Raw genomic sequence first — 16,404 nt, 5'->3', positions numbered from 1 at the left:
ATTGAAGGCACATTTGATGGTGGACAGGGGTCAGCATGGGCATTCTGACTGGTCTGCGGCTACGCAGTGCCAGCCCCATATGCAGAAGTGTGCAATGCACTGTGTGTTGTGGCCTTGTTAGGAGATGATCAACGTTATTCACTTAACCTGTAAGTGGTTATAATGTTTTGGCTTATCAGTGTAAGTACCTCAGCGTAACCTTGATTTTTCCTTTTTTTTAAATAATTTTTGGTGTTAATCAACATAATACCAAAACTGCTGTCAATTGAGCTTAACTTTTATTGAACCAGGAATATTCCTTTGAAATATAAAAAAGGTAATTATATATGGTAACTATCAGTTAACCAATTAACCGCTTTTTCTGTAGCATATCAAAATTAGTTTCCCCATAAAATTGAACCCCAAAGAGAATATGAGGGTTAAGCACCATATACACTGAGAGGGACACATTCCCAACATTCAGATGAGTGGACGATCAATATGTGTTACAATGACATAACATTTCATAATATCTTTACATATACATCTCTTCCCTTTAAAAAGTAATGTCACTGATGGTATCATATTTACTTTACATTTCATGACTCACCAAAGAATAAAAAAGAAAGTATTTATCTATAACTAAGCATTGCCATTTTCTTTTTGCTTTATCTTTTGGGAATTCAACAAAAAATGCCACTGAATACAATGGCAGTATCAATAGGAAAAAAAATATTTTATTACTTTGAATACATGTATTTGAAATGTGTCACAAATATTTACAAATGATTTGTTCTATACCTTAACAATGTATTTTCTAATGCAAATTTCATGTTTGCATATGTGACCAGGTGTGCTGTCCTTATATTTGCAGAATGGGGAGGGGTGACTGAAAAACACAACTAACCTGTATTTTTCTTAACTTTCAGAATGTACATTTTTTCTACAGACATTAAAAGTTGGAAATAAGGGAAATTTACTGGTGACATTCACATTTGTTGTAGCCACTAATAGTTTCATATAGTGAGTGGCTAAATGCTATTCCTACTTAAAGTATACATTTTATTATAGCATGTTGTTTTAAAAAAAACCTGTTATTTGAATAAATTACATGATCTGCATTAGAAAATGGTAAAAGTCATACAGTGCACAACAATTAGCAGACTGGATAATACTCCAAATAGAAAAGAGAATACTCCAAATATGTCTGATGTAGGCTACTGCAACACATTTTAGAGGGTAAAAATAACTGTGCCATCAAATGAGAATATTGCATTAGTTTTTGAGCTAAATAGACTTCATGGCAAATTCATTATGATATGTTATCTTAACAAAACCATTATTATTACAAATGTAATAATACACAATCTCTTTGTTATTTAGATCTGACAAAAAACAACAACAGCAGAATCAACAACCAAACAATAAAAAATTGGCCAAATATTTTGTAAGAGATGACAGTTCTTATTGGTTTAGGATGCTTTGTGTTTGGTTTAGGCACACCACTACGGTTCAAATTCAAGTCACAAAAAGGTCCATCACTACATGTAATGTGTATTTTTAAAAGTCATACGGAATCTCAGATCAGACTGTTCATAAATATGACAGAATGCAAGAGACTGTGCAAGATGGTCACATAAGCAGCTTTGACTGACCAATTATAAGTGACAAAGTTTCCCTCTTAAATTTACATTGGAGATTAGTTAGCTAAAGGGGCATAGATTCTGGGGGGATGGGGGGAGGCGACCCCCAACATAAGTGGTAGTAACGTGCTACATTTACTTAAGTAACTTTTGGGAAACAATTGACTTTTATGGATATATTTAATGGTGGGTACACTCTTAAGTAAATTTCTAAATAAAAAAAAGAACTTTTACTTCATTACAATGGGTGATGTACCTGTCATTATATTACTGGTTTTAAAGAGTTAAAAAATACAGAATTTATTGAGAGATTTTTGAATGGGATTTTTACGACAGCAGAACTGTACAGCTGCACTCTGTCACTCAAGCTTCCTGCAGCAGCAAGCTCTCAAAACAAACACTTTCTTTCATAACACAATTCATTCATTTTACCCCAACACAAGCTGATATATTTTAATATTAAAATTGCAGCATGGTAATTGATGTGTCTGTGTCAAAACAAACCTACACCCTTGGTTAACTATACTGCAGAATCTTACAACAAGCATTTGGGTAAAAAGCAGTTTTACCATAAGTCATTTTTCATCACCTAGTTTTTCCTATTTTTGCATGTTTTGTTTGTGCTGACATTTTCAAAACAAATTTTTCACCTTGGGAAACAGACACTTGTCTGGACAATAACACGCATGCCCTCTGCTAAGTAATAGTTTCAGTTTGTCTTGAAAATTAATGTTTGTGTGACGAGGCAGGTGAGGAATGAGGATCTAAATGCAGCTTTTAATGAAACAAAAGATAAAGATCTCAGAGTAAAAAGAAACAAAACACAGGGAACCAGGCACAGAACATAACAACACATGTGAAGACTGACTAAGAAACCAGGGGAAACAAGGGCTTAAATATGCAAGGGCAAACAAGGGAATGAGGAACACCTGGGAAAACAATCAGGGAAAATCCAATCTGCAAAGCAGTTCAATGGAAAGGAGGAGGCGAGAACCGGCCTACCGATATAAACTATTAAAAAACATATAACATTTTTATGATTAACTTAAACAAAAGACAAACACACACACATGACGGACATGTCCGTAAACAATCTCTCTCTTGTCGCACCACCGTCTGCAATCGGCCTTTATCCCTCTCGGAGGCTTAATTAGCCTGATAAGGGACCGGGTGTGTATAATCACGACCCGGCCCCGCCCTCCACCCTGTCACATTACTCCCTCGTTCTCTCAGGCAGGGGAGCCCCCGGCATGACGAAGGAAATAGGGCACTTCCTGTAACAGTTTAGTACCCCCCCAAAAAACACTGTAAACTTTAAACGAGAGGGAAAAGGCCAACGCGGATCGGCAGTGAGAGAGAGAGGAGAGAGAGATGAAAAAAAAACTCTTACTCGCCAGTTCTCAAATATGCCATAGCTTGTTCCTCGGCCACTCCTCCACCCTCTAACGGACGACAGCTGCGCCTCTCCAGGTGGATCGGAGGCAGTCCTCCAGCCCCTGGCGGATGGAATGCACCGGCACATTCTCGGGGAACAGAAGGGGTCTCCCCTGCCCCTGGCAGCGGTTCTCCCGCTCCAGGCGGTCGGCAGCGAGCCCCTACCCGCTCGCGGTCGGTGGTCTCAGACCCTGCCACGTTTCAGCGGCAGGTAGGGGACTCCTCCACCGCTGGCAGTGGCCCTGACCGCTCCAGGCGGTCGGTTAGGGGTGGATGGGGTGGATGGTAGTGGCGAGAACTCTACTACGGCATATCCCTCCTCCTTCCTGGGTTTCGGGACCAGTGTAAAGCAGTTCAATGGAAAGGAGGAGGTGAGAACCGGCCTGGCGATATAAACAATATTTTAATGATTAACTTAAACAAAAGACAAACACACACACATGACGGACATGTCCGTAAACGATCTCTCTCTCATCGCACCACCGTCCACAATCTGCCTTTATCCCTCTCGGGAGGCTTAATTAGCCTGATAATGGACCGGGTGTGTATAATCACGACCCAGCCACTCCCTCCACCCTGTCACACAATCATAAAAAGAAACTACAAAGAACTACAAAACTAACAGGGAACTAAACAAGAATACAACATAAAAGTCAAGACAAAAACAGGAAATACAGGACAGAGATTCCAGATGCTTCACAAAAAATAAAAAAATGTCCATGGGATGTGAGGGGAAGGGAGAAACAGGCAGTTTAGTGGGCACAAGGGGAAAAGGGAGCAGAGGAACAAGGCAATGTCAGGGAGGCTTAAGACCAAGTTGGAGCCGGAGGGATGGAGAGCAATGGCAATACTGCAGGCTCAGAAGAGCAAGCTGGAGCCAGAGGTTCAGAGGGCTGAGGCGGAGCTGGAGACCAAACAGGCCAGGGCAGATCAGGCAGACGGCCAAGAGACCAAGGAGACCAGAGCAGATCAGACGGATGGCCAGGAGACCAAGGAGACCAGAGCAGATCGATGGCCAGGAGACCAAGGAGACCAGAGTAGATCAGATGGATGGCCAGGACACCAAGGAGACCAGAGCAGATCAGGCGGATGGCAAGGAGACAAAGGAGACCACCTCAAGGTAGCGACTGGATCAGGAGTCCTGGTAGGCATCCACAGGGCAGGGACTGGGCCAGGAGGCCTGGGAGGCGCTGGAGGAGGGGTAGGCAGAGCCGCTAAAGGAGGAGTCTCTGGGGGAGCAGGTGGCGCCACTGGAGGAGGAGTCTCTGAGGGAGCAGGCGGCACCGCTGGAGGAGACTCTGGGGGAGTGGGCAGAACCGTGGAAGACTCTGTGGGTGGAGCCATGGAAGACTCTGTGGGCAGGGCTGTGGAAGATTCTGTGACTGGGTGCAGCTGTGGAAGACTCTGTGGGTGGAGCCAGGAGAAGCTCGACAAAGGCAGACGGAGCTGTGGGAGTCTCGAGGGGCGAAGCTATGGAAGGCGGAGCTGAGGGAGGCTCGAGGGGCAAAGCCATGGTCATGAGTACAGGCTGAGACTGGGGAATGACTGCCGTGGTCGTGAGCACGGGCAGAAACTGGTGAACAACCTCCGCAGAAAACAGGGAATACATGAGAGTTTGAATTTTAGGACACTGACCATTCACATTAATTTACAATAATTAGACTTTTATTATAGATATACTTGCATCATCTGTCTAAAGTCAAAAGCCATTCTCTCACATCATGAGGACTTCATGATAACTGCAGAGAAGAGTTTAAACAGCTAATGATTCATCTATTCATGCAAACAAATCATAAGCCAAAATAGGCTACTTAAAAATGAATAAGAGATATTTAACTTTAAAAAAAGTATAGATAAACATAGTAAAAACAATTAATGCAAAGATGCTTAACCATAAGCTTCTGTTCTTATTGTTGTAGAACACATAATTGAGACAAATACAGGATATGCAGGATATAAGTTGGGTGTTCAATGAACCAGTCATTCAGCCATTTCTAAAGATACGGTTAATGAAAATAGAAGGCCTACCTAGAGACAAAAGGTTTCAGATGCACATGCATTATCTGAGTGATGTTTGGAAATACATATATAAGCTAAGGATTGTTTGAATATGTATTAGAAATCATTTATAATATTGTTCAATATTGAATGAGCCTTTATGAGCACATCTATAAAAGTTAGGCCAGGTTATCAAGCAAGAAGTTTTATTAATATTTACAAAACAATTAAAAATCACATGTGTAACTTGTATAACTAAATATTGGTAATATGTATTTCACTCATACAAAATGAGCTTGAGTAGAGTTTTTCAATTTTCAATTTAAAAGTAATAATAATAATTATAACCTATTAATAATGTAAGAATAATTATCTTATTGACACATTATATTATATAACTTTTATATTGATTCATGCTTTTTTTTAATTTATTTTTTGAAATCTCTTTTATTTATTTATTTTTTATCTGGTTGAGTAATTATTCATTTAATTTTGTATGCTACTTATATATATTGATAATTTTGCACAATACGACCATACAGGCCTACCACTAGTAGGGTACAATGGGGCTAAAGGCCCCAAGGGGTAAAATGGTCCTTTGATTTAATTTTCTCCCAAAACACTAAATAGCAACAAAAACTATCACAGCACTTTCCTAAACATCTGTCACTGTACACTGCAAAATGTATTTGCATGTAATGTTTAAAGTTTAATTTGAGGCAGTTTGATCCAATTTTTATATTTTTATTAAATGTTCCAAATTTATGTAGCTAATGAAAATCCCTGAATTATAACATTTGTTTTGAGAGAATTCTTTTTTTTAATTATTTACAGTTTTGTTCAAGATCATTAACTCAAAAAAAGAAGGAAATAAATCTCATGTCCGTGGGATATATCTTTAATATAACATAGTGGACACTATGTAAACATAGATCACATTTTATGCACATGTTCCTACAGATTTAAAGAGTGGTTTACAAATGTTCAATTTAAAAGTATACTATATGCAAAATCAAATTTAAAGGAGTTACTGAACAAAAGCTGAGCAGTCATTTAGAACATTTGAAATCATGTGAAGACCTTCAAATGGGATATGACTTTCATGTCACAAGCTGGATTGCTTTACATTCTATTTGACCTCTATAGACCCACTGTAATTAAGTGATACCAATGTCAAATTTAAAGTGAAGAATTCTTGTGTGTCCCAGGAAAATGCCAAGATTATCTGCTGCAGAAAAACAGCGCAGTTACCGGGCTCTGCGAGATTCCAATCCTGCGAAAAGGGAGGCTTTTTTGTTAAAGGGCTGTCAGAAATGGAGAGAGTTAAGAGAGCAAGGGAAAGTCAAGACAATAGCTGATTTGACAGAGAGATATAGAGAAATGTAGGAGACATTCTTACTGGAGGAAAGTCAAGCAGCAGAGCAGAGTGAGGAAGAAGCAGGCTGAGACTATTGTTACTCCACCACAAAGTCCAGAGCCTGGTGTTGAGCTTGCTAAACAAGCACAGTCATCAAGGTTAGAAGGTTGAGATGTATCTAATATGTTATAACAGTGAGTGACTAAAGAAGTTGGAGTGCCATATTGGGCACTCCAACTTCTCCCAGTCTTTTTAGTACAAGTGCTTCATCTTGGGCTAAACAGTATTTGATTGTAGTCCGTTGAGCAGGGACAAATAGTATAGAACCACTTCCATAGTCTTTGGCAGGGGTGGGGAACGTCAGGCCTCAGGGCCCTATAAGACCCTCGAGACCATTTTACCTGGCCCGCAAAGCCATTTGAGAAATAATTTGAAAAGCAAAAAATGGCCGTGATTCAATTAACCTGAAAAAAATAAAGAAAAATCCTTTCAAATATTGTTTAAAAATAATTTTAAATGATAACAACACAAAATATTGTATAATAGACATACCTTTTAGTGTTTTTGGTGTGTAAGCACATAATGGAGTGCGTACATTAATTTCAACCCACAATCAGAAATTTCAAGCAATTATATGGCCCGCAAATAATTTCGTAAACTCTCATGGCCCTTAATGGACAAAAGGTTCCCCACCCCTGCCGTTGAGGATGCGATAGCAATGTACAAAATAAATAAATAAATATATATATTTATTTTTTATTTATGCCAAAGATATATATATATATTTAAAGGCTACCGTAATATCGGAACGTTTTAAATACGTCAATGTCCGGAACACAAAGCCGACATTATGTTTCCTCATCGGCATAATTTCAGGATCGCAGCGTGTCGTGGTTGTTTATCCTTTCTCTGCAGAGATAAAATACATTTAATAGAGAAAATACGTTTAATATCATGCAAGCCGACGTTGCTATTTAAGCTTAGATTGTTTAGTAATGCAGACCGAAAATGTCAGATATTAGTCATTACTAGTATTTCTTGATTTGTGATATTCATACACTGTTAAACATTATACAATTAATCTGTAATACCCTAGTTATAGATCATACATAATGGTATATATTTGATTAGTTGACTTTGCTCTCTAAATGTTGCAAGAATAGTATCGTAATTGTCAGTAGTCAAGCCCTTTACAGTAGCATACATCAAACGGCCATGTCTGAGTCTGGTCACAGCCAGCCGGGTATCTACGGACAGGGGAGGAGGAGAAGGCGAAGGCGAGACAGAGATCCGGGCCCGCCTGGTCAAAACCTCTCCGGCCCGAGCCGTGATCGAGACTATGTGGCCCGTGAGCGCAGGGTGAGATTCTGGCTGTGTTTTAAAAACAAGTAAGCTGCCTACCTAGACAGCATTTTTGGAAACGTGCATAAGATACTCAAAATGTGGCTAGGTAGGGAAAGCACTGTTTTGCATCTCTGTTTTGTTTATTGATTGCTTTTTGAAGTAAATTTATAATGGTTGCATGGAATTAAAATGTAGTCTTGTGTGTTCTCAAGGATGGCAGTGAGGAACCTACAGGTCCTCTTTTGCAGAAGACCCCTATTATTCTCGCCAAACCTCCTGGAGAGAGAGTAAGTGCATTTACTTACAGTTCATCGTACACAAGTAAACAAAGCCAATGTATTATTGCTTGTAATTGTTTTTGTTAATGATTAAAAACTCATAATATTATTCATTAACTGTTTGTTGGCTATTTATTAGACTTGTGTTATATGTAATATTAACAAACAGTCACAGAGTTATGTCTTGGCACATGGAGCTCTCTTGTGAATATTTTGAATAAATGTTGTTTTAGTCCAAAACAAGTGCAACTGTGAGTGGAGGCCCATCTTTGGAAAAGCCGATCATGCTCATTAAGACCAGAGAGGAGGGAGGTAAACCTGGAACTGCCCCTGAGGTGGCTCCTTCAGTCTCGGGAGCAGGGACAGCCAAACTAGAGAGGGAAGGCCAGCGCCCCACCCAGCCTGTGTATCAGATCCAGAACCGAGGCATGGGCTCAGCTGCGTCCGGTGGAGCTGTCGATCGTCAGTCAACTTTTTCTTCCTTAAAGTGATAGTTTACCCACATTTTTTAATTACTCAACCCATATAGTTCCATCTTCCAAACTTGTAAGTCTTTCTTCAGTGGAACAAAAAAGGATGAAAGTCCTCATTGGATGAAAGTGAATAATGACTGAGGCTGTTATTCAGCCTTAACTCTCGCATAAGAACGTTATTTGGGTTTAGAACAACATTTGGAACATATGGGGGAGTAAATAATGACAGAATTTCTATTTTTGAGTAAAATACACTTTAATTCATCACTGTATTTACAATGATTGCACAGGCTTGTAATTTGAGGTCACTACAGATGAAATGTCACATGGATGTGAATGCATATTTGGTTATTGTTTCTGTATCAAGAGTTATTATGTGTGTTTTGTTTTTATATTTTCTCTTATATATCTTTTTTTACCATGTGTTTTTCAGCTGGGATTGGTCAGACTAAACTTCTCCCACCTGAGAAGATGAAGCACAGCTTAAAGCTAGTAGATGACCAAATGAATTGGTGTGACAACGCTATGGAGGCAAGGACATATTAGTATTTTTATTTAAAGAGGTCTTGTGACAGGAAAAGAATAGTAGTTGAAATGTTCTCTTGTGCTTAGCATCATGTTTGTACAGTATGTGTGCATTATAGTTGTGTAAATCTATGTTAAAAGGTTTGTTAGTGTTGGTTGAGTATCTTTTTTTATCTTAGTATCTGCGAGACCAGACAGATATGTTGGTAGTGGGTGTTATTGGGCTACAAGGCACAGGCAAGTCCACCGTCATGTCTCTCCTCTCAGCTAACAGCCCGGAGGAGGACCAGAGGTGAGCACATTCATAAGCATAGTCCTAGTATAAAGTGGTGCGCACTGCAGATTTTAAATTTTTGCCACTAATTTGGTTGCCTTGTTATTCCCTGTATTGTATTACATATCTTAACATGTTTCACCAACTGATACTCTATCAAACAGGGCTTATGTATTCAGACCACAGACACAAGAGATCAAGGAGAGAGCTGGGAACCAAAGCAGTGGAATCGATTTCTACATCACTCAAGAGAGAGTCATCTTTCTAGACACACAGGTCAGACTGTATACCCTGATCACACAGAACACTGCCATTTCCACAATTTGTTTTCTGTCTCTTCCTGGAAGTTCCTTAATGATCTAATACTCTTGTGCCTCCAGCCAGTTTTGAGCCCCTCTATTTTGGATCATCTCATCAACAATGATCGCAAGCTTCCTCCCGAGTACAATCTCCCACATACCTATGTGGAGATGCAGGTGGGAGTCGGTGTTAAGCAGGAAATGTTGGCACTATAGATCATTATCTAAAACTGAAGTTTGCACATAACATTCTATAGTTTTGTTAAAGTAGTTTTAATTCTCTCTTGTTGTTATAAGTAAGTGTAAGTGTAGTTTTCTTTTTTTTAATATCTAACTTTTTGGTTTAGTCTCTGCAGATCACCGCCTTCCTCTTCACTGTATGTCATGTTGTGATTGTGATTCAGGACTGGTTCACTGATATCAACTTATATAGGTATGTTAATAACCTAGTTTCCAGCCACTTTTCACACTATTTTGTTATCGACAAAGTGAAAATGCCATAACATTTTTTGCGAAATTTGTTAGCGATAAAAATGGTGTACTTGATGATGTCATGCTTAAAAAAACACTCTTTCACATAAGTTTTGGTTTATCACAAAGGAAATCTGCCCTTAAGCCATTTCCATACAGAAATATGTGTATATCACTAATTGTGTACCTTTCGCCTCCCAGCTGTCACTAATTTTATTTTTTCCCAAAGTCTTTGTAAAATGGGGAGCCATATTGAGACAATTCATTGAAATTGTCATTTTAATTTCACAAATAAATGCAACAAGAAGAGGAGGAATTGCAACCAAAAGAGAACAGTGATAGGACTGTGATATTGGTCCTGATGTTGCGCCTATCGCTGGTTGTCACCGGTTCTGACCCAAAAGCGAATCGTTATGGCCCTGTTCAAGCTGGAAACCTGCTCCAAGTAGTGGGGGAAACTTTCAGTCCCAGTATAAGGACCATCAATCGATATGTTTATGCTGTGTGCACAGCTATAAAAGAAAAACTGATGCGGTGTAAAATCAGGGAGTACATATGATTAATTCCTGATCTTCAATAGGCTATTTTGAACAATCATCTAATTTAAAGCATTGCCATTACAACTGCATTATGTCCTACATATTTCTCCAGCATCTTTTAACGACCAACTGAACTTGATTATCATCTCAAATTAATTTTAGCATCATAATGCCATTTTTTTCCCGATGAAGCACAGCAAATGCGATCCGAGGTAAAGATAGTTAAATTTAAAATATGGAAAAGTTTTATAATGTTCAAAAGCTCGTTTTCTGAAAGTTAATTCAGCAGTGGACAAATAGTTTTATCTAGTCTTGAAAAAGTGTAGAACATTCTGAGAACGTCATTCCGCTGACTTTTTTCGTCTACAAAACAGGGTACCGCTAATACAGAAGAGGCAGTTATGTACGCCTAACTATTCATTAATTAATAATTTTTTTTAAATTTAATAATTAAATAAAAATACTGATTGTTTTCTCCTAGTATTGTGTATTTATTTTTAATTTAAAACATAATTGTTTATAGAACAATACAAAAAAAATATATATAATAATTTCTATTCACAAAGATGTTTTAAATGATAAATAAATACACAATACTAGGAGAAAAGCTTCATGACTACTATTAAATTAATTGCAAACAATGGCCATTCATTTGATCTCCGTGCACTTGTCAATGATAGGAAAAATATTACATGATACGAGATATTTGTGTTGGCACTCCTGGAAGTGTCATGACGCAGATGTGTTGCAGCATCGGATCTGTGCATGTATGCCATAACAGTGCACATAATGTTTCACATACAATAAATTGGCTTTCATGGATCTTGAACTGTCGTCATGATTAACACAGGCTAACGATTGGGGTAAATTCTGTCATGTGACACTATATTTTTATGCGCTAGAGCTAAATGCTAACCTTTTGTTGCTAAATAAACCTTGTATGGAACATAGTTACTGACTTCAGTGTAAGTATGCTTAATTGATAATGACCTTGAAATAAATGAGCATAAATACATTTTTTTGATTTTTAAATAAGACTTGTTTTATTTATGACAATATCAATTCAACATGAATATAATACAGTACTGAAATATATACAGTACCATGATTTTCTCTAATAAACAGATGTGTAACTCTATCAAAATAAATAATACAAATTCTGAAGTAATAAGTAACAATAAAAAATATGTTTTTCCTTTGTGATTTATTAATGCACCAAAGGGCCTAATAGACATAAACATTATATATATATATATATATATATATATATATATATATATATATACACACACAAAGTACTATGCAAAGTACTGTTTTGGCAGGTGTGAAAAATGCTGTATAGTGAGGATATTTAAAAAAATAATGCCACGAATATGTTTTATATATCAATTAACTTCAAACAAATTGCAGTAAACATAAAAAAATACTAAATCAGTATTTTGTGTCACCTCCCTATTTCTTCAAAACAGTACCAATTCTCCTTGGTACCTTGGAGCACAGTTATTAAAGTTGTTGGCAGATAGGTTGTTCCAAGCATCTTGGATTGTTAATGTCTTCAGTTTAAGTAATGGAATTGGTAATTGGTAATGAAACAATCAGATGTGTCCTCTAAACAGGTTTCTGCAGACTGCTGAGATGCTGAAACCCTCAACCCCATCTGCCAGTCATGACAGCACTGGTTCCTCAGGGCCTGATGATGCCTCTGAGTACTATCCTCACATAGGTAATACGAGATGATCATTAATCCTTATCTTGCACAGATGCATTTGAAAAGTGCAGAATACCATTGCTTTTCACACCATTTGCCAAGCTTTTTTTAACAACTATGTATGCTTAGTCTAATACACGCATATGCTTAATGACACAATCAGAAAGTACTGCGGTTCAGTTTTTAAGCACTATGATGGGGTTTTGCATATTACATGTGTGTTTTTACAATATTACAATGTTTGTTTTAATAGTTTTCTTGCAGAACAAAGCAAGAAGGGAGGAGTTCTGTCCACGGAACCTGAAGAAGATGTATATGGCAATTGACAAACTTATGGCCCATTCCCACTTAAAATATAAAGGTTTATCTACGCCACATGAAATCTAGTCAAAACATCAAATGATGTCAAATCAATTGTGGTCAGTGCAACTAGCATGTGCTACATTGTTTGTTTGCTTGGATTATTGACTGTTTTAGTGCTTTCTATTGTAGGCACATTGTCCATGTTGGATTGTAACATATTCCCGGGTCTGAGTAGAGACTACTTGGAGACAGAAGTCAATCTTTTCCTTTTACCATTTTTGGAGAATGATGGGGATGATGCTTTGACAAGATCAGGTCAGAAAGTAGTTCTAAGTAAACACTTAAGTAAACCTCGTTCAATCAGTTAAGTGTATTTGGTGCTTTAGTTTGCCTTATATGTAACAAATATGTTAGCATTATAAATAATTAGTATTATTTATACAGTATTAGCAGAGCTCATGCGAGCCTTTGCTGTAGCAAGAAATCATTTAAGCCCTTTTCAAACTGATAAATTGTCATTTTTAGATGTTTCATGCAGTTGATATTAATAGATACATAGATTAATATATAGGGTACTTCCCCATGCCTCTCAACTTAATTTGATGAACCTACTAACATGAATTGCGTTTGGTCTGTATATCTTGTATACCAGGTTCAGGTCCTCCACTTTTCTCTCTGCTGCCTGGTTACAAAGGTCATCCCAGCTTTTCTTCACTGGTTTCTAAATTCCGCAGTCAAATCCTGGCTATGTCCCGTAGTCAGCTCTCACACACAATCCTCACTGAGAAAAACTGGTAAGATACACACAGAGAAACTAATACTTCTGTTCTTTATTTAAATATATTTTTAATTTAATGTTTCAAATGAAAAAAAATTCAAATATAATTATTTTCTAAAACAAAAAATAGTTATTTATGTACATAAAGGAACAGTTCACCCAAATATTTGAATTCTGACATTTAATATATATAATTGTATTATCTTCCCTGATGTTCAATTGTCCACTGATAATGTTAGTAAAGTTTTTGTGCACCAAAACAGTCCTAATATAGTAATTTATGATCATTTTGTCTCTGGCCCTCGGTCTGATAAACTCGGTTTTGGCCCAAGCACCTCCTTTAAACTTCCATGTTAACACCGCCCCCGCAAATTTAGCCATATTTAAAAAACAGTCAGAACAGAATGAACAAGCTCCACAACATAATTGTGAAAGACTTCTGTTCAGTCGGGAAAGCAGGAAGCAGGAGCTGGATGCACATTCAATGAACTTTAATCCAAACACCACATTAGACTGAAAACATACTGACAACACACAAAGCTTCAAGGTGTCTCTCTCTCAGCATCTCTCTCTCAACTTCAGCTCTGCTCCTGGCTTTATCCCTGCCTGCTCACGCTGTCATCACTCACAGCTGGGTGAGATCATTCGGCCCAGGTGCACACCTCGGCCTCGCTCCTCTTCGTCCTCACTCTGCCCCGCCTGGCCTGCCACACTCCCCGATCGCCCGATTCAGGCCGGGGACTCTCCGGCCTGTACCTAATCCCATCCCACTCTGGAGAGGAACCGTGGTCCTTCCAGTCAACCCAACACTGGATGGTTTTCCCTGCCTCCGTTACTCAGACACCGCTCTAGGGGAAGGAGGGGGGAAGCGAGAGAAGGAGAGAGCACGAGAAAGAGAGATGAGACAGACAACATTCTTCCTCGGCTCCCATGGGCACGCCGCCCACTCGGTCCTCAGCCGTTCTTCCGCCTCCTGGCAAACAGAAGCGGGCTCCTCCACCTCCTGGCCGCCGGCAGCGGCTCCTCCGCCCTATGGCATACGGCAGCAGCTTCTCCGCCCCCTGGCAGACGACAATGGCTTCTCCGCACTCTGGCGGACGGCAGCGGCTCCTCTGTCTCTTGGTGGATGGCAGCGAGCTCCTCCACCCCCTGGCGGATGGCAGCGGCGAGTTCTCCCAGACAGCATGCTCTTCCTCCTTTGCCGGGTTTCAGCACCAGTGTGAAATACCTCTGTTCAGTCTGGAAAGGCATATTCAACAAACTTCATCCAAACTCCACATTAGACATACTGACAACACACACAGCTTCAAGGTGTCTTTCTTTCTTGGCATCTCTCTCTCAACTGCAGCTCTGCTCCCGGCTTTATCCCCTGCCTACTCATGCCATCATTACTCACAGCTGGGTGACATAATTTGCCCCAGATGCACACCGCTGCCTCGATCCTCTCCATCCTTGCTCCGCTCCACCCAGACTGCCACAATTATAAATCTACATTTCAGAGTTAACAAACAACATACATCAAACACATTGCATCTGAATATATTAAACTGTTCATCTCATGCACAACTGTTAACATTTAGCACTATAAACTATCAAAGTCATAACATTTAAATATTCATGAATGGAACAGTTTACTTACGTTTTTGATCGGGTCTAATTGATGTTTTTAACTGCCCCATCCTTTAATAACCACTCCTTTGCAAAGCTTGAATTGTATTATGTCTGGTTCACGAGCAATCCAGAAAATTAGATTGCTCGTGACAGGACCCCTTTAAATCTTCACATGGCTTTTCACCATTTAATGAAAGTGAATAATGGCTCTGGGCTGTCAAGCTCTAAATTGGACAAAATACAGCATAAAACCACAGTAGAAGTAGTCGACTTGTACGCCATATTCCAAAAGTCATACAGATTTGGAGTGACATTAGGGTAAGTTAATCATGGCAGAATGTAAATTTTTTGTGAACTATTCCTTAAGAATATTATGTCATACTATGACAGTTGATGTCTGCATTTGTGTTTTACAGGTTTCACTATGCGGCTAGAATTTGGGATGGTGTTAAAAAGTCCTCTGCCCTATCTGAGTATAGCCGGCTGCTGTCATAGTCATGCTGATGTCATGAAAACCTGCAAGTTCATTGTTAAAGAGGACTTTGCCTCTCTCAGTTGAGGTTATAAAGGAGGCAGTCCTCAGAAAGAACATAGGCCCACAGAAATGCAGTAGATCTAGCTGGGGTGTAACTAAGTTCAGAAAAAGGGTTGCTCCACTGTGAGATCTGAGTCACAACAGCAAAGTACATTGGAGTTTAGGTTGGGTGGTCTGTACTGAAATGTTTGTTTTATGAAAATTAGAAGTTGCCTGCAAAGGTCATAAACAATCCAGTCAAGAATCAACTCATTCTTATTGCAAGACATTTTGTGCAAAGATTCAGTAATGCAGGTATACGGTATATGTTTGTTCAGTAAAATTATGTAAATAAAACAGTGTTAAAAAGCATGACCCAGCACACAACTCTCCTACATCAGGTGTTGTTTTTTATTTTATTCTGTTTGAACAAAATGATATATTTTTGAGGGGACAAAATGTGTTAATTACTGCATGATTTGTTCTATAATGTTTCATGATATAAAAGAGTAAAATGTGCCATCTATGTTCAGTAGCAAAGTGGCTTTATTAATGGTGCTGTTTCAGGTTTCACTAGCCCCCTGTGAGCTAAGTCTAAACTAAATAATTACAAAGTAATAGACCAAAAAATATACTGCATACGGAAATTTGGAATATTTCCAATAAATACTTTGGATTTAAAACGTGATATTTATGTTAGTTATCTTATCAAATGTGTTTCAGCAACAGTACATCGGAACATATAAAACTTTTATAAAAAAAACCTTGCAGAAGTTACATGGGAAGAGTGTATTTAAAATAAATAAAGTTTGTAATGAGTAGATAAATGCGCATGCGCCGTATATAAACTTGTTATTCGGAACGATTTTGGAGACG

The 16,404-nt window shown here is 38.6% G+C and overlaps 1 protein-coding gene across 3 annotated transcripts; it reads left to right on the top strand.

Annotated features, from left to right (window-relative positions):
- Positions 1–7,292: 7,292 nt before the first annotated feature.
- Positions 7,293–16,070, top strand: smg9 (SMG9 nonsense mediated mRNA decay factor). Of its 3 annotated transcripts, none has more exons than XM_052143370.1 (13): positions 7,293–7,770; positions 7,968–8,042; positions 8,267–8,495; positions 8,940–9,037; positions 9,211–9,323; positions 9,470–9,581; positions 9,686–9,781; positions 9,952–10,037; positions 12,231–12,337; positions 12,576–12,683; positions 12,815–12,940; positions 13,278–13,419; positions 15,431–16,070. In XM_052143370.1, exons 1-13 carry the CDS (start codon positions 7,627–7,629, stop codon positions 15,507–15,509), a joined length of 1,515 nt encoding a protein of 504 aa, XP_051999330.1. In that variant the 5' UTR covers positions 7,293–7,626; the 3' UTR covers positions 15,510–16,070. The 3 variants fall into 3 exon arrangements, with proteins under 3 accessions (XP_051999330.1, XP_051999331.1, XP_051999332.1); XM_052143371.1 differs by having other exon boundaries at positions 7,637–7,799; XM_052143372.1 differs by having other exon boundaries at positions 7,637–7,861.
- Positions 16,071–16,404: the final 334 nt, after the last annotated feature.

This window comes from Xyrauchen texanus, chromosome 15, assembly GCF_025860055.1.
Source record: "Xyrauchen texanus isolate HMW12.3.18 chromosome 15, RBS_HiC_50CHRs, whole genome shotgun sequence".
Taxonomy (NCBI): domain Eukaryota; kingdom Metazoa; phylum Chordata; class Actinopteri; order Cypriniformes; family Catostomidae; genus Xyrauchen; species Xyrauchen texanus.
This window is presented reverse-complemented; position numbering and strand designations above follow the sequence as displayed.

What these genes read in the sequence shown, in the direction of transcription:
- smg9 (XM_052143370.1), top strand. Translation starts at nt 7,627, where the DNA reads ATGTCTGAGTCTGGTCACAGCCAGCCGGGTATCTACGGACAGGGGAGG. An exon ending in ATGTGGCCCGTGAGCGCAGG is followed by an intron (nt 7,771 to 7,967) that starts GTGAGATTCTGG and finishes TGTGTTCTCAAG; the next exon opens with GATGGCAGTGAGGAACCTAC. An exon ending in TTCCCACTTAAAATATAAAG is followed by an intron (nt 12,684 to 12,814) that starts GTTTATCTACGC and finishes TTTCTATTGTAG; the next exon opens with GCACATTGTCCATGTTGGAT.